The sequence below is a fragment of the Panicum virgatum genome, chromosome 3N (genome assembly GCF_016808335.1).
Source record: "Panicum virgatum strain AP13 chromosome 3N, P.virgatum_v5, whole genome shotgun sequence".
Taxonomy (NCBI): Eukaryota; Viridiplantae; Streptophyta; class Magnoliopsida; order Poales; family Poaceae; genus Panicum; species Panicum virgatum.
In genome coordinates, this window is record NC_053147.1 from 1,884,783 (window position 1) to 1,909,071 (window position 24,289).

General features: G+C 47.7%; 3 protein-coding genes across 3 annotated transcripts; 1 reads left to right on the forward strand and 2 right to left on the reverse strand.

Annotated features, from left to right (window-relative positions):
* Positions 1–16,283: 16,283 nt before the first annotated feature.
* On the reverse strand, positions 16,284–17,034 carry LOC120663602. Its single transcript, XM_039942462.1, has one exon. The coding sequence runs from the start codon at positions 16,885–16,887 to the stop codon at positions 16,582–16,584; it is 306 nt and encodes a 101-aa protein (XP_039798396.1). The 5' UTR covers positions 16,888–17,034; the 3' UTR covers positions 16,284–16,581.
* Positions 17,035–20,491: 3,457 nt separating this feature from the next.
* On the forward strand, positions 20,492–21,454 carry LOC120668116 (alpha carbonic anhydrase 7-like). The gene is made up of 2 exons (XM_039948050.1): positions 20,492–20,568; positions 20,678–21,454. Exons 1-2 carry the CDS (start codon positions 20,502–20,504, stop codon positions 21,448–21,450), a joined length of 840 nt encoding a protein of 279 aa, XP_039803984.1. The 5' UTR covers positions 20,492–20,501; the 3' UTR covers positions 21,451–21,454.
* Positions 21,455–22,270: 816 nt separating this feature from the next.
* Positions 22,271–23,303, reverse strand: LOC120663603. The gene has a single exon (XM_039942463.1). It carries the CDS (start codon positions 23,203–23,205, stop codon positions 22,516–22,518), a length of 690 nt encoding a protein of 229 aa, XP_039798397.1. The 5' UTR covers positions 23,206–23,303; the 3' UTR covers positions 22,271–22,515.
* Positions 23,304–24,289: the final 986 nt, after the last annotated feature.

Genomic DNA, 24,289 nt, shown 5'->3' on the forward strand with positions numbered 1-24,289 from the left:
ACCGCCACCGACTTGGCCGCCTATAAAAGACCCCGCAGAGCCCTCCCCGAGCTCCACCGCCACCGCCGCACGGTTTCCCGAGCCCCAGCGTCCCACGCCTCCTCTCTTCAGCCTGCAGCGCCGCCGCTTGCCTTGCCACCGCCGGCCACCGCGGAGCCCCCTCCCCACTGCCCCTCGACCCGAATCGAGGTAGGTTTGGGCACCTCTGAGGCCCAATGGTGCTCCTCCCCCTCCTGTTGACCGCCGCCGCCCCTCTGGATTACCGATCCAGGGCCGCCACCACCCGCCGCCGCCGGCCGCCGTGGCCGAGCCACCCCAGGCCGCCACGGGCTGAGCCGCGGCCGGGAATCAACCCCGCACGCCTCCCTGGCCCTTTTCCCCCTACTCCGGGCTGCCGCCGTGCCCCCAGGCCGCGGGCCCGTGAGCTCCGGCGAGCGCCGGCCTCCCTCCCCTGTTTCCCCGCGCGGGGGAGGAAGAGGACTGGCATTTTTGCCAAGAACCCTCTCCACTTTCCTCTATTCATTAAAGAAACCCCACCCCTTTAGGCCCTTTTTCATTTAAAACCCCTTCTTTTATTATATTCCCAAAATAAACCCCACTATATAAACATAATTACAAATAAAACCCTGACTCTTTTAGATTAACCCAAGAAACTTTTAAAATTTAAACAAAGCCCCTGCTTACTTAATCCTAATTACAACTAGGTCCCTAGACCCCTGTTTAGGGCCTAAACGCTTCCCTGACCTATCCTTTTATGTGCCTAACGACCCCGGCTTAACCTAAAATTTTACCCCGCCTCTCCTAACTCAGCTTTGGCCATACCATTCAGAAACCATCCAAAAATAATACTCTATGCTCTATATTCCATGTGTTTCCGTTTCGAGCTCGACGACAAATCTTTGTTTTGATTGTGTGTTTGTTTGTGTGCGCTGTAGACCACGGAGTGACCGAAGGAGAGCCCGTCAACGAGCCGTACTGTGAGCAGGAGAACGAAGACCAGTTCCGCGACCCCGAGCCCGAAGGACAGGACTTCCCCGAAGGCTGCGAAGACGGCAAGTTCAATCCCATCCTTTGATGCATGTTTCTGTCCTAGTTTTTATAAACACCACCCAATGGCCTGTTTTATAAATTGCATATGTTTTGCTTGCATGAAAACACGGTTGGATAGCCACCCCTTGACTTGTGATGACCATTCCTTGACCACCTAGATTAATGTCTGATTTTGCTTGGACGTTAATCGATATTAGAACGCTCAGGACTTTACTCATAATATGATTTATTTGATAAAGAAAATGTGTGCGTGTGGGAAGGGATAAAATGTGGATTTCGAAAGATGAGTATGGACGAGATGGACGGCATTTCTGTGTGATTTGCCGATTGGTGTGCTTGTGCCTGTGTGGCAGAGCAAGGAGGGAGATATCCATCTTGTCGTGTCTAAGGACCGAGTTGGTGTGTCATCTCACCTAACTCCATTATCGTGCAAACCACTCGACCGTTGAATGGGCAACGGCGTAGCATAAATCCCACTAGTTGGTGTGGTAGCCATCAGGAGAGCTGAGAGCAACGGGTGACTAAGGAAAAGGGATAAGCCCCGAGTGACTTATGCCCGGTTATACCTAAGTGAACGGTCAATGACCCCTTGGTGCGTCCCGTGATGGCTAGTCAGGCTTAGCTATGGTGGGTAATGGCTATGTTGGGATCTACACCGACACGACGGTGTTCGAGTTGTGGTATCCTACTTGTGGGTAAAGTTGCACACCTCTGCAGAGTTAAGAATCTATTCGAATAGTCCGTGCCCACGGTATTGGGCGAGTTACGGTGTGGTCACATAACTAGTGTTTCTCTGGGATGGGCTGGTGTGAGTTGTTTTGGAATTGGTCCCGGCAGTTGTGCCGTGTGCTACGTCGGACGGGGAGTCCGGTAGCAGTTTTAAAACCTGAACTCTGTGTTAATGCCAAAAACTGATTTCTAAATGGTTTTCTATAAAATAAACCCCTGCATAAAGTATCGCTTTTCGGCAAATTAAACCGTAACCTTATCCTTGATTTACCTATGCATATTATTCTGTTATAACCCCCTCCGTGGGTGTGGTTGGACTTGCTGAGTACGTTTGTACTCACCCCACTCTTACTTTTTACAGAAGAAGACCCGGACTTCGTACCAGACGACGCCGAGTAGGGTTATCGTTCTACACCCAACCTTACCTGTGGAACCGGCCCTGTTGAGATGCCTCCGCTGTCGCAGTACTCTGAGCCCGTAGTAGACCCTATGTGGTTCGCGGTCTGGTGTTATGTCGTAGCCTGGTTAATTATTATTATCATCTGTATCGAGTGCCCGCCAAGGTTTGTAAGGTTTTGAACCATCTGATGTAATAAATGTGGCATCAGCCTCCTGAGACTGGTGCTTTGTATCACATTTAAGTCTTCTCTTATGAGGGGACGCTTCACAGACTGTCAATCGGATATCAGTTCAAGAGCACTTGCCTGTCTTACCCCTTGTTTAGATGTCTTCAAAATTTCAAAACTTTACAAATCGAATCTTTGAACGTATGCATGAAGAATTAAATGTAACTATAATTTGCGAGACGAATCTTTTGAGTCTAGTTAACCCATAACGGAATAATAATTACCAAATATAAACGAAAATGCTATATTGTTTTACAACCAAAACTTTATGCATCTAAACTAATATAAACGTCTCTCAAAAAAATCTGATAGCATAGGCATTCTAGTCATAAATGTACACCGTGAACATCGTTTTGACTTTTTCCGTGGCGTGGCCATAGACCTCTACTCCCAATGAATACAATATGTTCTTATTTGTTGGCTTTGACTTTATGGGATAGGATGGTTATTTTTAAATAATATCTCAATGATAATTGTGTACGGTCTTATCTAGCACTCAACACGTATTTTTCATTTAAACATTAAACAATATGTCACTTTTTTTAATCTAGATCAACCGTTCAATTCAAAAATAAAATCATATTCTAAACCTAAACCTTTAGAAAAACAAGTCTACACTACTACAAAACAGGCCTTTGTTCCAAGTCATTTGTCTCGGCTGCCTTTGGGCCCGGGACAAAAGGTGGCTTTTGTCCCGGGTCCAACGACTAGCCGGGCCAGCGGGGGACAGAGGTCTTTTGTCCCGGTTGGAGGGACCCCCTTTTGTCCTGGTTGGTGTTACCAACCCGGACAAAAGGCCCCTCCACGTGATAGTTCAAAAGGAAGTTATTCTTTACTGAGTCACATGTACTACTTAGTTGAGTTGGCAAAGAAGCCATGCGCCAGACAATAGGTCTTGGGTTCAAATCCCACAGGGCGCAAAAAATTTTTAGTGTGAGGGATATTTTGTCCCGGTTCTACCACCCGGGACAAAAGCCTCCAGAGCTTTTGTCCCGGCAGCCGAATCCCAGTTCCAAAACCGGGACAAATGGCCCTTTGGAACCAGGACAAATAGCCCGATCTGTAGTAGTGCTACCTTTTGACGAATGTTATCAGTTTGCTAGCAAGTACAACTCGATGTGTTCTCCAATATTCATGTCGTCGATGCCCAATTATATGCAGCAAGAAAGTAATACCAACTGGAAAGGCAGCACTAGTATGAGCTTTCAATTCCTGATTTAAATTTGCTCGCCATCGTCCCCTGTTATTAGTGAGTCAACGACATCAATGGCTTCTCGAACAAAACCTAATCCCACACCGATCCAATAATATCCATATCCAAATCGTGCTGAGCTATATAACATATTAATAAAATCCCTGAGTACATACAGTGTTTAAGTCTAATCACTCAACGGGCTTGTATTGCTAGTTAATATGTCACCTGTCATTGTTGTATTGGAGCAGGGGTTTAAATGATGTGTACTCCAACACTTCATGTTTTGACAATTTCTTGAACACACATACTAGACAGCAATTGAAAGCAACACTTCATGCCTTGAGTGATTCTGCAAAAGTGCAAATCAGAAACTTCACCGTATGTTCCTAAAGTAACACCTAAACTAGCTAGTTAGTGGTCACATGACTCAACTAGCTAGTTTACTATTGCAGTATGTGCAGCAGTGAAAAAATATATAAGGCTTAGCATATCTAGTGAAAGAGAATTCCACTATTGTGTGATTCCACATCAGATTGTTTATAAAGGAGATAAGTTTGGCGTGTAAGTGTTATCCTACCGTGTTTCCTTGTCAGTTCTCACCAATTCACCAACAAAGCATAGAAGCCTCTTTTCAATGAGGGAACAGGGTTAGCTTGAATCAGAACAGATGTCCCTTTCATTTTACACATGGAAAACTAAAGTACTTCACTAATCTATGCTGTTCCTATCAGACCCTTTTATTTCCTTTCCTCTGTCCCCATCCACTGTTTTCCTGCAAATGATTGGCATGAAAATGTGCACAAGGAAATTTTTATAATGGCACAAAAAAGGGAGAATGTTTATGATTGGACTAGGTGATGCATGAGCCAAGCTACCTACTTGCTAGCAGATGGAAAATTTTGTGTGCCTTATCGGAATTTCGTATATCATTTTAAAAAAAGCAAGTTAGGATTCATGCTAACATTTTGGTAGAGTAGTTGAAACCTCATGCATGATTTGAAGTAGCGCGTTGTCGTGGTGCTGCAAACCACGGCCGGGTGGCGGAAGGCACCCGCCCTAGCCCAGAGGGTGTGTACTCAGGGGGTAGCTAGTCTTAGATCGATCTCACTCAAGAACACGAGGAACACAGCAGGATTTAGAGTGGTTCGGGCCGCCGGAGCGTAATACCCTACATCCACTGTGTGTTGTATTGCCTTCCCACGAGAGTGAGAAGGTGCGAGAGCTTGAGTCTGTCTGAGGATCTATCTCCAGATTGTGTGTTCTAGCGGGCGTGCTCTCCCTTTTATATGTCCAAGGGGAGCACGTACACTGAGCGGGGCCCCGACATGTGGACCCGGCGATGTATTATAAACTACACTTTGGCCTTCAATGCCTCAGATCCGGAGATCTTGTCGTCGGCTTCCGTGCGTAGCTTCTGACCAGGGATGGTCTTGAGCTGTCCTGTCAGAGTAGAGTCTAGCCTCTGCAGCCGCGCGTCGAGGTCATGATGAAGCGCCGAACTACTGACTCAGTCCACTGTAGCAGCGTGCACTGTTGCTCCAGTCAGTAGCTGGTCATCATGACTCGTCGCCCATGGGCGCGGCGCTGCGTCTTTAGTGCTTGCCTTGGTAACTGACGAGCCGCCTCGGTAACTGGCGATCCATAGTGTGGACTGACAAAAGCTGCCCCGTGCCCAGCGGCAGCAGAGCCTGCCTCAACCACTCGCACTTAATGCGGGTGGGTGAGGGAGCTTCCAGTGGAAGGCTTGCGCCCGCGCCCGCGTCTGCGCGACACATGGCGGCTCCGGACCCCTCCCGAGTAGCTAGCTGAGCCGAGAGCTCACGGGGGGTCCGGATGGCACGTGGAGGTCCCGGACCCACCTGCGGGAGTCCGGATGGCACGTGGAGGTCCCGGACCCACCTGCGGGAGTCCGGATGGCACGTGGAGGTCCCGGACCCACCTGCGGGGATCCGGGTCCGCGGCCACAGGTGCTGAGCATTTCCACATCTGGGACACGTGGTGACACCGGACCCGTCCCCGAACGGGAAGCGGGTCCGGGACCGTTGGTCCGGTGAGATGGAGTCGGAACCCAGGAGTCCGGCTGCTCAGCTCCTTAGGGCGTAGTTACGGATAACTACGCGAGTCTTGGCACAGTAGGAGTGGGTACCCCAGTTGTGGGGTACCGACACGCGTTTAGCCTCTATCAATTGTAGAGCTAAGTGATGTTGTTCAGATTAGATTAGATTAGCTTATTAGCTAGGCTGTTGTGTGCTGTATGCATGCATGACAGCATGACATGAGGATTATATCATTCTTTCAACTGGAAGCTTCCAAATAAGGCATGGCTAAGAGATGCGTAAGTATATAATTAACTTCCATCGGCATTAGGAAACAAGATATAGATAGTGGCTGATGCGATAGGAACTAGTAATCGGACAAACCAGGCAGCCAAACATCAGCTCGCTTCAGCCTGCATATGGGGCAACCGGGCAGCCAAATACTGCCACCCTGCATCCCCGGCCTGATCCAGTGTGCCCCAGGCAACCAATCACACCCTAAAAGGAAACATGTTGGCTCTGTTCGGATGGCTGGTAGGTTTGGTTGAGCTGGTTGTGGCCTAGCACCAGCCGTTCGGCTCGGCTGAAGGTCTGAGGAAAGCTGCGGCGATTCCAGTCAGCCCAGCCGGCGATTCCAGCCAACTAGTGCTTTTAGCTCATCCGAACAAGGTGGTTATCTTTTTTTGGATAAATGATAAAAATCCGGCTTCATCTACCGAAGTAGAATCAGATCGATTATTACATCGTTCAACTCAAACCACCACAAACAAGTTGTAAAGCACTGCGGCTTACAAGCAGATTGACAAGCAAGAAAATTTAAAACACGATCAAACTGGGCCAATCCATCTACTAGATAACCGGCCCCTAGAACCGAAGAACTCCAAAGCAGATACTTCAAGGTGTCGACACGCCTGAAGCAACATATACTTGTGCTCATCCTTACGCTGCAAGCTGGCCCACTGCCGTAGCCAATGTGTTCCCCTGAATAGTACCTGCAAAAAAGTTTTGGATCTAACTTTTTCAAGAATAACCTCATTTCTTGTCAACCAAATAGCCCAAATTAATGCCGCCGCTGCTACTAGCAATAAAGTGTTTGTTTTAGGTCCGTTTGGCCTTAACCACTGACTAAATGTTGGCGCTCCTTAAGTACCCATTTTACTATATGATTAGGAGTCGTTTTGGTAAATTCTTCGGGATGATTCATGTACTAATCCGCCACTTGGCACCCGAACTTGACCATTTTCGATTTTGTCCTGGATTTTAGAGCATGTTGTATTTTGACAGTAAATTGGACATTTTCGGAGATGTTTTGACGCATGGTTACAACTGGGCTAAGATGAGGAATAAAAGGAAGATTCAACACGCAAAAGATGGGACCGAAAGGGGCCAGAAAAGGCCCAGGCCGGCCGGCCTGGAGTCCTTGGGCCGGCCGGCCTAGCCCTTTTCGGAGTCCATTTGATCTCGGTTTTCTTCAGCACGAAGTATGCATCAACCCTAATCTATGTTTTACCAAAACCACCGACCATATCTGTCTATAAATACCCCGAAGCCGCCGTCAAAGAGAAGCACCACAGAGGGATCGCAGAGATCGCATAGAAAGAGCATCCAGAGATACATTCGAGTTAGACACAAGAGAAAGGCGACACCGGAGGCCTCATCGCCCCTCGGCGCCGCTGTAAGTTGGAGGACAGCAAGGGATCCATCCCTTGCCGGAGATTTCATCACCATGATCGACTACGCTTCGCTTAGCTTCATGGGGTAAAGTCCTCGTTTGTTCCTGGGGTTGTAAGGAGATCTTGAGTTGTAATTGCCGAATCCTTTATGAGATTGATCTATCATGATTCTTGTTGATGATGCTTTGCTGCCTAATAGTTTGCGGCTTGGCTTTGGGTTTGCTTTGCTCTTGCATGGTTTACTTAGATTACATCAACTATCGTGTTCTTGTTGATTTGTTACCGATTATCCTCGTGTAGTGACAGTATGCGGGAGGGAAAGGTTTTGATCTTGGAACACACCTTTGGTAGATTAGATCCGTTCTTTGTTGCTTGGCGATTACATCTCTAGTGATCCTAGACCCTATGGACAAATGCTCTTCATATCTTGTGCACACATCTATCTTTGCTCACTAGTCTAGATTAGATTAGATTGGTTAGATTAGATCTATTTCACACTCATACACTCAATATAGATCTTTTACCAATATCATTAGTGCTTAGTTAAGCATAATAATACACTTGTTCCGTGGATTGATAAACCTTGGGGGAATACTCTAAGGGAAAAGCTACACGATCCGTGCGCTTGCGGTACATAAATTGGCGCTTTAAGAAGCGTCAACACTAAACAACTTATCTTTGTTAGCAGGAATACTTATGCCAAAAGATACTTGAATAGCTCGCCACAGGAATCTAGCATAGGAGCATTGAAAAAACAAGTGGTGTATAGTTTCAGGTAAGTGACAAAAGCAGCAATTCTTATCACCATACCAATTGCGTTTAGCTAAATTGTCTTTAGTTAAAACTACACATCTCTTTAAATACCATAGGAAAACCTTAATTCTAGCCGGAAGTTTAGACTTCCAAATTTCCTGTGATACCTGAACACCATTATTTACTAGAACAGCATATAGCAACCTAACCGAATACTGCCCAGATGAATGTAAGGACCAAATAAGTTGATCTTGCCCGTCCTGTAAGTTGAACTCTAGTAAAGAAACAACAATTTATTCCAATTTCTCAAGTTGTTTCCCGTCAAATTCCTTCTAAAAGAAATATTGAGGTGAGATGAATTGCAAACTTGAGCTACAGTATCATGTTTCTTCTAACTATGTTGAACAAAGCCGAGAATTTCTCTTTTAGTGTGATAGGTCCCAGCCACTTATCTTTTCAAAACTGTGTTTGGTACCATCACCAATTTTAAATGTCCCATAGGACAACACAATGTCCTTAACATTCATAAGGCCTTTCCAAAAGTGAGAATCCGTTGGTTTTTTCTTGCAACTGCTTAAGGTTCTATTTGTTGTGAGATATTTGTTGCGCAGCAATTCTTGCGACATTCCATCTTCATTACACAACTTAACAATCCACTTACTTAGCAAGCATTTATTTTGTATCTCCAAATCCTGAACCCCTAAACCTCCTTGTGTTTTTGGTTGACAAATCAATTTCCATTTCACTAGCCTATACTTCTTCTTATGCTGGTCGTTTTGCCAAAAGAAACGCGATCTAAAGGATTCGATTTTCTCAAGCACCCCTTTTGGTATTTCAAAGAAAAACAACATTAACATAGGTAAGCTCGATAAAACTGAGTTGATCAACACCAGACGACCGCCAACCGTTAACATTTTGGCTTTTCAACCACTTAGTTTTTTCTCAATCCTTTGTTCTATAGTTTTCCAATCACTGTTACTCAATTTTCTATAATGTCATGGGTAGGCCTAGGTAGCGAAAGGGAAATTTACCAACATCACACCCAAACAATTGAGAATATTCTGCCTCGTGCTCATTGGCCTTACCAAAGCAAAAAAATTCACTCTTATGGAAGTTAATCTTTAAACTTGATAATTGTTCAAACAAGCATAGCAACAATTTCATATTTGTAGCCTTTGCCAGGTCATGACTCAAAAACAGGACTGTATCGTCCGCGTATAACCCCTTCTACTTGGCCATGTCTTTAGCCCTAGCAATTAGGATAGTACCAAAAGTCTTTGGTTGGTGCTACCTGCTTAAGAACTCGCAACGATTTTGTCAATCCACTCTGACGTGTAAAACTAACCTAAAATATTCCACATGTATTTTGATAAAATTCTCATCAATCTAGGCCTAGTACCAAAGTAAACTTTACACTTGAACGAGACTAACAGGGCAGCACATGTACGATGCTGGATGACCAGATATCTATCTATACACACACCGGAAACGAGTCCTCTGTGCGTGGTCACTGACGTGTGACTCCCGCCCTACACATCAGTGAGCTAAGGACACTCCTGTTTAGTTGGTGAAAAATTTCCTACAGTATCCGTCATATCGAATCTTCGGACACATGTATGAAGCATTAAATGTAGTTAAAAAATAACTAATTATATTAATCTAACTGATTAGCATGATATAAATCTTTTAAACCTAATTATTTCATAATTGAATATTATTTGTTAAGTAACAACGAAATGTACTACAGTACCAAAACCTAAATTTTTTCACCAACTAAACACACCCTAAAGTACAGTGTAGGAGTCTCGGAAACACACACCATGTCAATAAATCCAACCCCCACTAAAACCATGAGAGCAATTGCGCAGCCGGGAGTTCCATCCGATCCTTAGGCTGTCTGCAGTGGGTACGGGATAGCATCCGCTATCCCGACCTGCAGTACCAACATGGGGGTAAAATGTGCTGCAGCGGTGTCCGGCAAACCGGACGGTAAAATACCGGGGCTGCTCCCGCACGCCAAATGTGGTGCGGTAGCGAGCAGACGTGGGGCCCGTGCGGACGGGCGCCATCCCAACCGCCTGGCCGGCGGCGCGGGGCGAGCGGGCCGGCGAACGGAGGCGGCCTGCGAGGAGGAAGACCGGCGAGACAGAGAAAGGACCATCGCGCCGTGTAAGCAGGAAGGGGAGAGAGAGGGCCACCGCTGGATCGACCGCCGCCGCCGTTGCCGTGCGGATCCGGCCCGGAGGGAGTTCCGGGGCCGCGTCCAGGCGGAGGTCCACACAAGGCCGGCCGAGCTCACGGTGGAGGGAGGAGGCGAGCTCAAGGTCCCCAGAGCCGGATCAAGCAGGAAGGGGGAGAGGGGGCGGATGCTCCGGCCGTGCGCCGCATGCTCCGCAGAGCTCGGCCGCCTGCTCCGCCCGGCCACAGTCCCGCGCGAGGATGGGGTGTGGGGGCAGCCGCTCCGGCCGCGCGCCGCCTGCTCCGCCCACGCGAGGGGGGAGGCGGCAGATCCGCCGGACGCCGCCACCTCGATTTAAAGTTTAGATGTACAGCTTTGTTGATAGAGTTTTTCAGTTAAGATTTAACCCTACCTTAGGCCAACTTGTTGACCTCTAATGCAAATATGGATAATACCATAATTTTAGATCATGGAATTCTCTATGCTCTTGCGAAATTTTAGAATTTTTAGACAAATAGATTTGGAATTATGGAAATGTGAAGCTTGCTGCCCTGATTTTTTTGGGCAGATTCGTATGTCTATTTTCATCTGCAGTTTAGACCATTTTAGAGGCATGAGAAAAATAAATTTCTACACGGAACATTAGTTCTTGGTTTGTAGATTCCAGAATAATATTTCTTTGCTGTCATAGCTTTTATGGATTAAAAGATATGAAAAAGAGAAGCAGCAGTGCTGCAGTTGGCTTAGGCCTCTTTTGCTTTTTGGGTGGGATGTTGGATTGGAAGAGCACGTAGGAGCACTTACTTACCGTAAACACTTGTTAGTGTAATAAGTTGTTATCTGATCTTGCAATGTCAAAACAGGTGGTAGTACTTCGGGTCGCGCCTAAAGCGGCCATCCCTTCATCGGAGGCAAGTAAACGTAGTGATGGTTGCTACTTGCTTTAACTTGTTATTTATTTTACCTCCACTTTAAAATTCATAACCATGACTAATATAATATGATCTATTTAACCATGTTCTAATTGGGTTAGTATATGTTCTATAGGTTCAATGTGAATATTTATGTTTCTCTATTTCGTGGTAATATAAAAAGTTATACATGACTTTCATAGTTATTGGGAAAGGTGTAAATATATTTTTCTTCCTAACCAATGTAGCTATGTGGTGGGTATTTTTCCGTCTACTTGAACATGACTACATGAGTGCCTATATGCATAAATTAGATGATGGTTTTTGATATTATGGTTGATTTGATAAATTATTTACATATGACATATACTTAGTAATTTATTCTATGTCATGTCTTGCCATGAGTAAAATATATGGAATACTTGGCGGTTTACTAATAAGTGGGCTGGTTATAGTAGAGGTTATGTTAATCTTAGTGTATGATAACCTCTATGGTGTTTACGCTACTTATGTCTCCTAGTGCTCTCATACATTGGGTAAATTGAAATTTGGATTACGAATAAGGTTCGATGTAGTTTCCTACTATTCTTTGGTATATGTGTTAAAATATAAGGATTGAACTTTGGGTTGACTAGCTTTATTTAGAAACGTTATTTTTTTCTTTGATATGATAGATATGCTTTGGGTCTGGATTATGAAACTAGAGTTCTTCTCTATGTTTAAATCACTCATGACTACATGTTATTCTATTTTCTTAAGATTAAGGGGGTTTATAAATATGATGATATGATTAACTATTTGGTTGATATTTGGCATATGTGAGATTACATTATTTAATCATGATTGACACTATTTATGTTAGGGAAGCACCACTTGTATCTCTCTACATTAATTATCATGGACTAATCTCTTTTTCCATCATGGAGTACATGGTATTTGGATATTGAGTATATGGTATTTGGATATTATTTGGATATGGCATTTATCTTGTGGCAGTGCATCATATTGCATTGCATTCCATTGGCAAATGGAGTTATGTCGTGAATCTATGGTTCAGACCGTACCAGTACACCATCATTTATTGGGCATAACGATGCAGCTTTATACCTTGTTGGGTATGAAGGCAAGATTTCATACGCATCCATGTGCATACATCATTGGTTTGGCATAGAGATGCATCTTCATACCTTGATGAGTATAGAGGCAGAAGTTCATTTATATTGCGATATACTATGAATAATTATGTCTCATATTGCGTTATGGCTAATTGAATTTTGGATATAGTTTATGTGGGCTGTATGGATACTTGGAAATTGGTTTAATGTAGTTGTATGAGAACCCACGTTCTATTTCCAGTGGCGGAGCGCCTGTTATGGCGCGGTATGGCGCGCGCCATACCTAGCGCGCTCCGCTCCCTGCTCCCGCTCCGCTCCGCTCCCGCCGCACCGCCCCTGTCCCGCCCGAACGCCACGCCGTGCCGCCACCGCCCCTGTCCCGGCCCCATCGCGCCGCCCTCCTGCGGCCCCACCCTCGCCCCCGCCCCCGCCTCCGCCCAGGCGTCGGCGTCGGCGCGCCGCTCCCGCCCCGGCCCCCTCCGCCCCGGCTTGCAGCGCCCGCCCTCGCCCCCGCCCGAGCGCCGCCGCCACAGCCGCCGGCGCGCCCCCGCCCCGGCCCCCGGCACGCCGCCCCCCTGCGCCCCCGCCCAAGCACGCCGTCACCACGCACCGCCCCCTTGCACCCCCCCCCCCCCCGCCCCGGCCTGCGGCGCCCGCCTGAGCGCCGCCGCCTCAGCCGACTGCCCCTCCCCCCCCGGCCATACCTCATTATTTTGGCGTCCTCCGCCACTGTCTATTTCTATTTCTATTTTTTATGACCAGTGGAACCCATGTTTCTTCTTCCACCTCATCTTCTATTTCAAATTCTTTCAAATCTATGCGCAGCTATTACGGCGAGGGTTGAGAGGTGGAGGAGCGGTGTCACCGATGAGATCACCGTCGGCCAGAGGGTGGTGGTCGAGGTGGTGGTTTTAGGGTTTTGGGTTTCTAAGGTTGGGTAGAGGTTTCCATGGCTGACGACTATAAGGGGGTGGGGGTGGGGGTGGGGCGGGGCTAGGGATGACAACGGGTAAAATTCGCGCGGATACTAATTTCAGAAACCTGCACCCGCAAACCTAAATTCGTGCCCACGCCCGTGCCCGCAACCCGCGACGAGTAGAAACCTAGACCCGTACCTGCTGTCCGCGGATATCTGCATACCCGCGGGCACACCCGTGTACCCGCGAGGAGGGACGAGGGAGGGCGTCGGCCTGGCCGCCTGCGCTCGCCTGGGGTCGTCGCCTCGCCTCTGGGTGCGGAGGGATGAGGGAGGGCGTCGGGGGCCGCTGCGCTCGCCTAGGGTCGTTGCCTCTGGGCGCGCGGCGCGGAGGGGGAGGGCGCCGGCCGCCGGAGCCTGGGCGCGTGGCGCGGAGGGGCGAGGGCGCCAAGGCCTGGGGGACGCCTGCTGCTCTCCGGTGCCGAGAGAGCTGGGGGCCGCCGGACCGAGGCCCCTCCGCGAGGCTCCGCCGGGCGCCGGCACGAGGGGTCTGAGGAGCGCAGTAGGTGGCGCTGAGGCCTGGAGGCGCCTCCGGGTGCTGCGCCAGCACCCAGGGGGTGGGATGGGGGCACACGAGAGGGATGGGGGCGGCTGCTGGGAGGGAGTGGGAAACAAATGGGAGAAACCCTATATATATATATATATATGTATATATATATACATATATATATATATATGTATATATATATACATATATATATATATATATATATATATACATATATATATATATATATATATATACATATATATATATATATGTATATATACATATATACATATATATATGTATATATACATATATATGTATATATACATATATATATATATGTATATATACATATATATGTATATGTATATATATATATATATGTATATATATATATATATATATATATATTAGGGCCCACCTGTCAGCGGGTTTGCGGGTTTTCAGGTTCGGGTATTAAATTTTCAAATCTGTTATAGAATACCCGTTGGGTTTACAGTCGTTGCCATCTTTAGGCGGGGCTGCGGGCGCGGGGCAGTGTGTGGTGGGTAGGCAGGCGGCGCGGTGGATGCAGCCTACCGACCAGGGCAGTGGACAAAGGGGCGGAGGAAGAAGAGGAGGAGAAGAGCGGCCGGGGCTTCGGCTGGATAGCTAAGATCTTACTAATGTTCAGTTGTTCGCTGTGAGAAGAGCGGCTGGGGCTTCGGCTAGACAGCTAAGGCCTTACTAATGTTCGGTTGTTCGCTATGATGCTATTCGTGCTCTGGTCTTGCGAACTGATCGATGAAGCTAATCTGTGTGGGTGGAAGCACAGAATGAGTAGAACAACAAGCAAACCCACCATTACCATGACATGCGGCCATGCAGAGCGTGATTGGGAACTGATCGATGTAGCTAATCTGTGTGGGTGGAAGCACAGAATGAGCGGAACAACTAGCAAACCCACCATTACCATGATATGCGGCCACGCAGGGCGTGATCGAAAACTGATCGATGAAGCTAATCTATGTGGGTGGAAGCACAGAATGAGAAGAACAACCAGTAATGTAGGTGGAATACTATAACATGCGGTCATGCAGGGCGGTGATCAGGCTGAAAAAAAAATACAGAAGCTAAAAAAATAGCGAGGCACACATGTCGCAACCAGTAATGTAGGTGGAATACTATAACATGCGGTCATACAGGGCGGTGATCGGGCTGGAAAAAAAAACAGAAATACAGAAGCTAAAAAAAAAACGAGGCACACATGTCGTGTGCCAGCCATTTCAGCCAGAATGTTTGATAAACTATGGGTTTATATTTTTGGTGGTTGCTCACCGCACTTGCCACGCGGTAGCTGCAATGTCACGACCATTGTCTATTAGCTGGTGCACTTAAAGTTGCATTGACGATGTGGCACTAAACAGACGGAGCACGCCCGTCGTGCGCACTTGGGACTTGGGAGGTTACGGGCCTGGCCCAATCTAGGCTGTTTGCTGTTCGGGCTATGTACAACAGTAGTAGTGCTGGCTGGTTTCAGAACAGGACCTCCAACCCCAAATCCTATATCATTTGGGCCCAAAATCGAGGGAGTGCGGCATTTCTCATCATTAATTTTCATGCAGATATTTCTTGGTCCAGCTAGGCTGCAGGTACCAATCACAACTGAGTCCCTTTGACCGATCCGAGTAGGCATTGCACTTTTACGGGCTAGATCCTCATGATCAAACAAAGATTATGGTGAAAGGTCATTACAGACTCGCCGAAATATCTTCCTGCTGGCTACTCCAGGAACGTTACTCTGATGTTGCTGGTTTATCATGAATCCGTCTATTCAGTCTTCGACAACATCATCGCTTGCTGATCTTTGGCATGCAAATGCCGACATGACAGACCTTGGTTTTGGCAGATTATTTCACAGGATCCAAATTGATGATATGCGGCCGTCTGCCCGTCTCCGTGCTTAGCTACTGAAAAAAGGAACTGTCTAGTACCTGAGGACAACTGAATTTACAAGCAATAGCTTGATCCCATTCTTTGTTTTTCTTTTTTGAGGAAAAACTTGATCTCATTCTGATGAGCCCATTCCCCTGATGTTCTTAGTTCATAATTACTCTATTTTCACGGTTCTGAAAGAATCTGTGCCAATTGATCTCGAGGATTATTTTTTTTGAAAAAACTCTCGAGGAAATTTCCATAGAGAGGATTTGTGTATAGCTCTGCAGTTCAATAGTTCAGACTGCTGAATTAACGGTCATCCTTGTTCGGTTTTGCCTCTCATCGTCAATTGTTGAGGCTTTTTTTTCCTTGGAACACTTTTTGGTTCTCTTTTACCTTAAAGTATCATAGTTGTGCCTTATATGACCAGGAATAAGTTGCAGTGCCTTGCAGCAGAGCTTCCTGTTTTCAGCCTTTTGATATACAGAGCATGCAGGAAGTACTTACTGATCTTCATAAAGTACCGCATGCAGTTACCTAAGCGGTAAAGCTGAGAATTTCTTCAGACTTAACTATGCTAATTTCCAGGTCTGTGCTAAGGACAAAAGTGCGCAATCAACAAAGATCAGCCCATAGCAGAAGGTAGTGAAACACTTGAGATAACTCCTGCTTGATTTCCAGGATCATCTTTACCTTTTCTTTACAAGCATATGCATGCATGTGAGCAGCAAGAAAAGATGAAGAGGATTCCTATCTCAAAACTCCTACCGTACCGTATATATATCTATACTATCTCTATACATCTACATGTATATATGCTATCTAGCATATGTCTTGCTTACGCTTATTCCAAAAAGTATCCTGCGACTTGTAAGCAGGATCGTTGATCTTTGCAACGTTGATATCTGAAAGCTCGTCCAGGCTGCTACTGCTATAGATCTCTGCCCTCTGGTATGCTCTCCAGCGCAGGCCGCCACCCTACTCCGCAACACTCCTCCCGTTCACGATCACTTGCTTCTTTGCGCATGAGAGACACCATGTCGTCCAGCGACATGCCCTCCTTGTCGAGCATCTTCTTCAGCTCCTGCTTGCTGATCACCAGCTTCACCCTGGCGGCGCCAGGGTCGACCACAGACGCCGGCGCCTTCACTGGAAACACGTCCGGCAGGACTTGGCTGCCGTCCATGCTCATGATCTTGATCTCCTTCCTGTCTTGAATCACCAGGCAATTCCCCATGATGATGACTGTAAAATGATAGGTGCAAGGAGCTAGAATTGTAGTGAGCTCTGAAGCTCTGTTAGTATTGGAACAAGATCACAATTCACAATTGTGTTGTAGTGCCGTATGGTGGGTCTGAGTAAGTGACAGGGGGGTTGGAGGCAGTAGTGGATTGCTGTATTTAAAGGAAATGCTTTGCGTATTTGGACACCTGATTAAGAGCATATTTCATGAATGCCACTGGCCGACCAATGGAAGTTGCTTCCATGTATGTAAAAGCTTAGAGAGCTATGATGACCATGGTTAACCAAACCGGTGGGAACCGGTCCGGTTTGACCGGTTACCGGTCAAACCGGTCCGGCCCGGTTTCGGTTTGAGCCGATATCAAACCGGTCTAAATTCAAAATTCAAAAAATGAAAAATTCTCAAAAAATTCTAAAAATACTTCAAGGTGCGATGAATCTAATGGTGTCAAATTTTCTCAAAAATTCGTTCATTTAGTATAGTTTGCGTGGATTTGAAGTTAAACAAAAAAGCGTGCATACAAAAGTATACAAATACAATGTAAAAGTAGTACAAAAGAGGGTTGGAGGGTTCATTTAGGCCTAAAACATGTTATACAAATATTCATTTAGTATACTTTGCGGGCATTTGAATTTAAACCAAAAAAGAAAAAAAATTGAATTTGGCGGGTTACCAGTCAAACCGACCGGTTACCAGTCAAACCGGCCGGTATACTGGTACGAACCGTTTGTACAGTGGATTTTAAATTCAAATTTGACTTCGACCGGTTGGACCTGTTTCGGCCAAATCGGTCCGGTATACCGGTACCGGACCCTGCAGGTTTGACCGGACCGGTCGGTAACGTAAACCCTGACAATGACTAGCCCACTCACAACAAGTGAGAAGGAGCCAACCATCCTTTTTATTCCTTGATGTCCTTGACTTGGTTTGACATGCTTTGTGTCAGGTCTAGAAAAGATTAATTGGGGCAGCGCGTGGAGCGTGTCAATGCACTAGGAAATTTTCACACATAATAAATATCTCTTTTGAACACTCGTTACTCAAACCATAATCGTCAGTGATTATGACTACTTTGCTTTCTCTACTGGGGAAATGTTTTCTGTTTGAAAGTCTACTGGGGAAATATGCATGATTTTCGTTGTAACACAATGATTTCAAAATTTTTGTCTTGTGTCCACTTGAATTGTAACGACCCGGCCCGAGATAACGGCTAAGATTTACTCTACATTTTGAGTAAACCACACCTGCTAAATAACTCTCTTGCGCTTTCGTCCTCGCTTCGCGCAAAAAGCTGCAGCCGGAATTATTTACCTTCTCGCGGCCGGCTATTTAAGTCGGTCTGGCTCGTTACCGTTTCTCGGTATGGGGCTAAACTGGGAATACTGTGCCGGAGCTACAGTTTTTTTGCGCTACAGTAGCCGTGCTACAGTAACTCGAATTCAGCCCGGCCCAACTGGCCACGGGCTGTCACATGAATCATGTTAGCTCTTTAACTTACCATGTAGTTAGTAAGTAGTTATGTCACGTAAAGTTGTGACGGAACAAAATCCATGTGTTTTTCAAGCTTGCAAGTGCCAGCATTAATTATTGACCTGTTGTGTGAAATTTGGAAAGCCTAGCTAGGAGGGGCAAGGTCGGTAGTATCAGACTGTCAGTCACGAACATATATATATATATGCTAATAAGGTCAGGATTTTTTTAAGCAAATGGCAGGAGCTTTGCCTTTCAATTAGGAGGAGTAGAAGCTTTATGCTAATAAGGTAAGGATGATGTCACGAAAAACATTAGGGTGTATGGGGGACCCACCCAACACTTGGAGCTAGCAGCAGGCCAAATCCATGTTGTGTGCCTGCTAGCTTTTGGAAAGTGGTGGAGGTAAGAATATCATTCGCGTGTTCTCAATTTCGCAACTGAAAATGAAATGAATGGACCCAAATGCGCGTGGCTGCTAGCTGCTGGTGACTGGTGAGATGCTCTCATATATTTGTGTGGGGAACATCAAGACATGCCGAAAATGATCATACTTCATATTAATCAGTAACAACTAACAAACCACCTTGAAAACATGCATGAATCGCACCATATATAAATTATTTTGCTTATATATATATAGTTCCCTGCAAGAAGATCCGGCAATCTAAATAAGTGGCCTTTGGGACATTCTATAAGCCTATGATCCTATAGCTCTTTTTGTGTCATTTCTCTTCTTTGCTAGCTTTTCCTTGCATTGTTTACACGCGCTCTCTAGCTAGTGCGCACTATGGTAAAGCACTAAAGCACTGGGTGCGGCCACATACTGACCTCGTCACCTTGACCGACATAAAAAGTGCCTCCTGGTCATCAGTCACTTAATACATACTACCTAGTAGAAGACTAGCTCATTCAAGCCTCAAGTGACACTAGAATAACCTCCGATCCATTGCACAACGTCATCACCGTCCGTCCACCTTATACTTGTAGAGAGAGAGAGAGAGAGCATTGGGCACCTGCCCGCTGAACAGCTTTTTTAACCCTGCGGCGAATTCGTGTCACGCATGGGAAAACTTTTGGATTTGTCGAGTGCGGACAGCCTCAGGACTCAGGAGTGGGCTCGGCACCGCACTACTAGTCGGGGTCGGCACCGCCGCAAAGACCGCGGGGATCGTGGACGTCGCGGTCGAGACCGACCCAAGCCGGAGGTCGTTGTACGTGCTGCTGGAGCCCATACGGCTGGGCTGGGCTGCTGGTACGTGCATGCGCGTGCGTGCGTTGAAATAGACGACCTTTGCTGGGCGCGGCTGGGGTCACGCGCGTGACCCAGTGCGCAGACCTATCGCAGCGCGAGCCGCCCCTCCCATAATTCCGTATTTTAGGTTTAAAAAACCGGCTCACATATGTGAGCCAATTGAATTTATTTTTAGAATAAATTTTTTATTATTCTAGCAAAAAAAATTATTCGGTAACAAAAAGATAATATCCCGATAAACGTGGCGGCCGAATGTATGTGTCACGTTTACCGGCCCAGGCTCGGTCCCATAACTTTGGCCCAGAAAGCATACATAGGCCCAATCCAACATGACCAGTTGTCAGGCCAGTTCCAGGCCCAAAACAAAATTTGAGCCCAACAGTGGGTTTAAAATTGTCGTTCGTTTCCAACACTTTCTTGGGCCTAGCCCCACATCCAGCGTTTTCTTCGCTTGAAGCTCGCTCATGCGCGCGCGCGCCTGATGGGCCAAATCTTTCAGCTCCTGCAGCAAGCCCATGGCGTGTTCTTTCTCGTTCTCCAACAACTGATGACAAAATAAATAAAGCTCCAGATGATAATCGGAGTCATGCATGGGGGTGGGGTGGGGGATGAATGCTAATTCTGGCATGGCTAAATCCTTCAAGCAGATTTCCACCGCCCGGTCATCTCATGTGGATGTGGCTAGTAGCTGCTCCTGTCCGCTCGAATTCAACCCGCCTCATTCCCGGCCCGCTGCAAATCCGTCCACCTCCGCCTTCCTCACATATATACACCCACGACGACAAGTGATCGAGGACGACCGGTCTCTGTCTCTCCCCCCCTCTTTCTTCAAAGAAGAATCTAGTTGGTTCAATTCGACGGTGATCTCTCGTGCGTGCCGGCAATGGTGTCCCCCCGTGCGGCCATCGTCTTCCTCGTGGCGGCCTCCTCCCTCGCCGTCGCTCTCTCGGGTACGTGCTTGCTTGCATTACATATATATAAACGTGCGCGGCCATCGATCAGATCAGCAATTCGGCTGTAATTAAGAGGATGACGAGCGAGCCCTACGAATTGATCGAGCAGATGGCGGTTCGGGGCCGGTGCTGTACGGGTACGCGTCGGGGAGCGCGACGGGGCCGGAGAACTGGGGGAAGCTGAGCCCCGAGTACCGGGTGTGCGGGCAGGGGAAGCAGCAGTCCCCCATCGACATCGTCACACGGCAGGCCATCCCCAACCCCAACCTCGACACCCTCGAGCGCACCTACGCCGCCTCCCACGGCACGCTGGTCAACGACGGCCACGACATCTCGCTCAAGTTCGACGGCGCCAAGGTCGGGGCCATCACCATCGCCGGCAAGGTCTACAACTTCGACAAGCTGCACTGGCACTCGCCCTCCGACCACACCATCAACGGCCAGCGCTTCCCACTGGAGCTGCACCTCGTCCACAAGAGCGCCGACGGCGGCATCGCCGTCATCGGGATCCTCTACCAGCTCGGCGCTGCCGACTCGTTCTACTACCAGCTCAGGAGCCAGCTGGCGGAGATGGCCGCCGACAAGTGCAGCTTCGCCGCCGGGGAGGAGTCGCACGTCGAGACGGGGCTCGTGCACCTGCGCTCCCTGCAGAAGCGCACCGGCAGCTACTTCCGGTACACGGGCTCCCTCACCGTGCCGCCGTGCACGGAGAACGTCATCTGGAACGTCCTCGGCAAGGTCAGGCAGATCAGCAAGGAGCAGCTGCAGCTGCTCAAGGCGCCGCTGCCCGGAAACGACGCGCGACCGGTGCAGCCGCTCAACGGCAGGACCGTACAGTTCTTCAACCCGCCCAACAGCACAATCTCCTTCCAGATGTAATCCTCATCCCCATACATGTAACTACTACTCCATCGGTCCCAAAATATAGCTACATTTAGACTTTTTTAAAGTCAAATATTTTCAATTTTGACTGTAAATAGCAAAGTAATAATAGAGGCTAATAATAATAAAATTATATTATTAAATTTATCGTGAAATCAACTATTAATAAGAAGTAAACTTTTCCATTCGAAATAATTTAATTTTAGAGATATTATTGGTCACAGTTAAAAATATTTGACTTTGTAAAAATCTAAATGCACGTAGTTATATTCTGGTACGGAGGGAGTAGTATATAGGGTATCAATAATCTCGGTTGATCGACTTTTACTAGTTACTCCCTCATCCTAAATTATTAGTTATTTCTTTACTTTTCTAGTTTTCTAGAAGTATAGTTTTTGTTATGTATCTATATATTTGTTTATATCTGGTGCATGACAAAGACTATAAGCTTTGAAAAGCCAAAACAACTAGTGATAAGGGGGAGGGAGTAGTAATTACTATCGTATGGATGACGGTTTCATTGTCTTCGAATTGGTGTAGTGATTTTGACAGCACTCATTAAACAGTTGTGTATGAGAGAGAGGGCCGGCGGCCTGCATGCCCAAGTAGGTACAACTCGTATTCTTGTGGTTGTGCGCAACTCGTTTTCAGGTGGTTGTGTGCACGGGCTATTTGAATCCAGCTTGACTAGAGATTTAATGTAACATAATGATCCATAAGATAACCCTTTGCTTCGATTTTCTGTTTGATTTGATCCCCTGCGCTTACTTCAATTTGTCTTCTCCTTTACAAAAGAAGATGAATGTACAGGGCAAAGTGACCGGAAAATGCATAGATCCAAATTTGAATTTTCTAAAAACTTCTGTACAAATGATGCACCTCCATGACCAAAATCGAAATTACAGCTAACGCGAACAAGCCATCAACAGAGCAACCAAAATCTGTCAACACAAACCTCAATTTCTAATTGCAAGTAGTAAAGTATGCACACAGCTCAACTACAGGTACAGCACAGGCACAACCAAACCGAAAGCCAGAGGTCCACTACCCGCACAGCATGCGCTACAACGGCCCAGATCTCGCCACGCGCCCGTCGTCCTCCATCTCAGCCGCCCACTCCGCCGCCCGCCTCCCCGACGCGAACCGCCGCATGCCTCCAAGCCCCGGCGCCGCCGCCGCCGGCACCTCCTGCTCCGCCTCCTTCGCCTCCCTCCGCAGAGGCGGCGGCGGCGGGGGCTGGTCGACGCACTCCGCGTCCACGACGCTGTTCCTGGAGCGGCTGCGCCGCATCAAGAACCCGCAGCACCCGGGCGGCCTCGAGCTCCCGCGCGCCCTCGGCGGGCGGCCGAGGCGCGCGCGCTCGGGGTCGGAGAGGACCTTCCCGATGCAGGAGACCTTAGGCGAGCCGGGCTCCGGGACGGCCGTCTTGGGCGCGCGGCCGCCACCGCCGGTCGTGGCCTTCTTGGGGAAGATGGCCGGCGGGTGGTGGTGGTGGCGCCGCGCGGCTCCGCCCTGGGCGCCGAGCTTCCCGGAGAGGCCGATGATGGGCGCGGCCGTCGGCTTGAGGTTGCCGGAGAAGCGCTGCGAGGAGCCGTTGTGGTGGGGGTGGTTCTTGAGGAGGCACTTGGGGTTGGTGTTCTCCTTGAGGGAGTCGTCGCGGTCGTAGACGCCGTTGATCTCGGACCAGGCGATGTCGTCGCCGATGCGGAGGCGCGTGGACTCCGGCGGGTCGCCGGTGCGCAAGGCGGCCATGGGAACGAGGGAGGGAGGGATGCGTAGGCCGATGGCGTTTGGGGCCGAGGGGGAAGAATTGGAAATCGCCCCGGTTGGATGGCGTGTGGCGGACGGACTGGCGGGGGTTTTTAAGGAGGTTGTGCGGTGTTGACTCGTCGTCGGGATTGCCGGGATTGGGTTGGATACGGGGAACCACGAGCGACGCGCCATTTTTCGCTCTGCTCCGTGGACCTGGTCTATAAACAGAGCACTACCTACATGGAGGAGTACATCTGAATCGTTCGTTTGTTGAAAGAAATCGCAGCAAATTTCATTGCCCCGTTTAGTTTCCAAAGTTTTTTCTACGGTACCTGTCACATCGAATCTTCGGATACATGCATGATCATTAAATGCAGTTGAAAAAAATAAATAACTGCACAGTTCAACTAGAAATGACGAGATGAATCTTTTAACTCTAATTAGTCCACAATTAGACATTAATTATCAAATAACTACAAAAGTGCTATAGTACTCGAATCCAAAAAATTTCATGAACTAAACACACAGCCAGCAAACATCTGTCTTTCCATCAAAAGCAAACATCTGTCCATGGACCAGGCTTAGGTAGAGGATCTTTTCTTTGCTCTCTCTGAGGAGATGGACAGAGCACCATATTCAGACGGACAGTTGGTATTACGGAGTAGCGCTGAATAATGTAACCTTGAGACTAACGACAGGTTACATTATTATTTGCAAAAGAAAAGGAGAAATCCAAATTGATGAGCCGCTTGCCTGAGGCCTAGGACGCCTAGTGCCGGGGACCTGGGGTGCAGCCGTGCAGCCGTTTGGAGCCACAACATCGGGCAGCCCTGAATTCCCGCAGTTTCAGTTTTTTTTTTCCTGACCTTGGACTCAGCAGCAGCACTAGCAGCTAGCTAGAACTACTGTCGCTTCCCCAGATAGGATTTTCTAATCAGGTGCGGTGACGATACCGGAACGCCCGTCGTTTTCTACTTTTCTCAAGTTTGATACGGAGTGCTAGAGTGAAGTGACCGGATTTATATTTGATTTTTTCTCTCTGCACGGATCGAGCAAGTGGACCGGCATGCGTTGCGTCTCAACT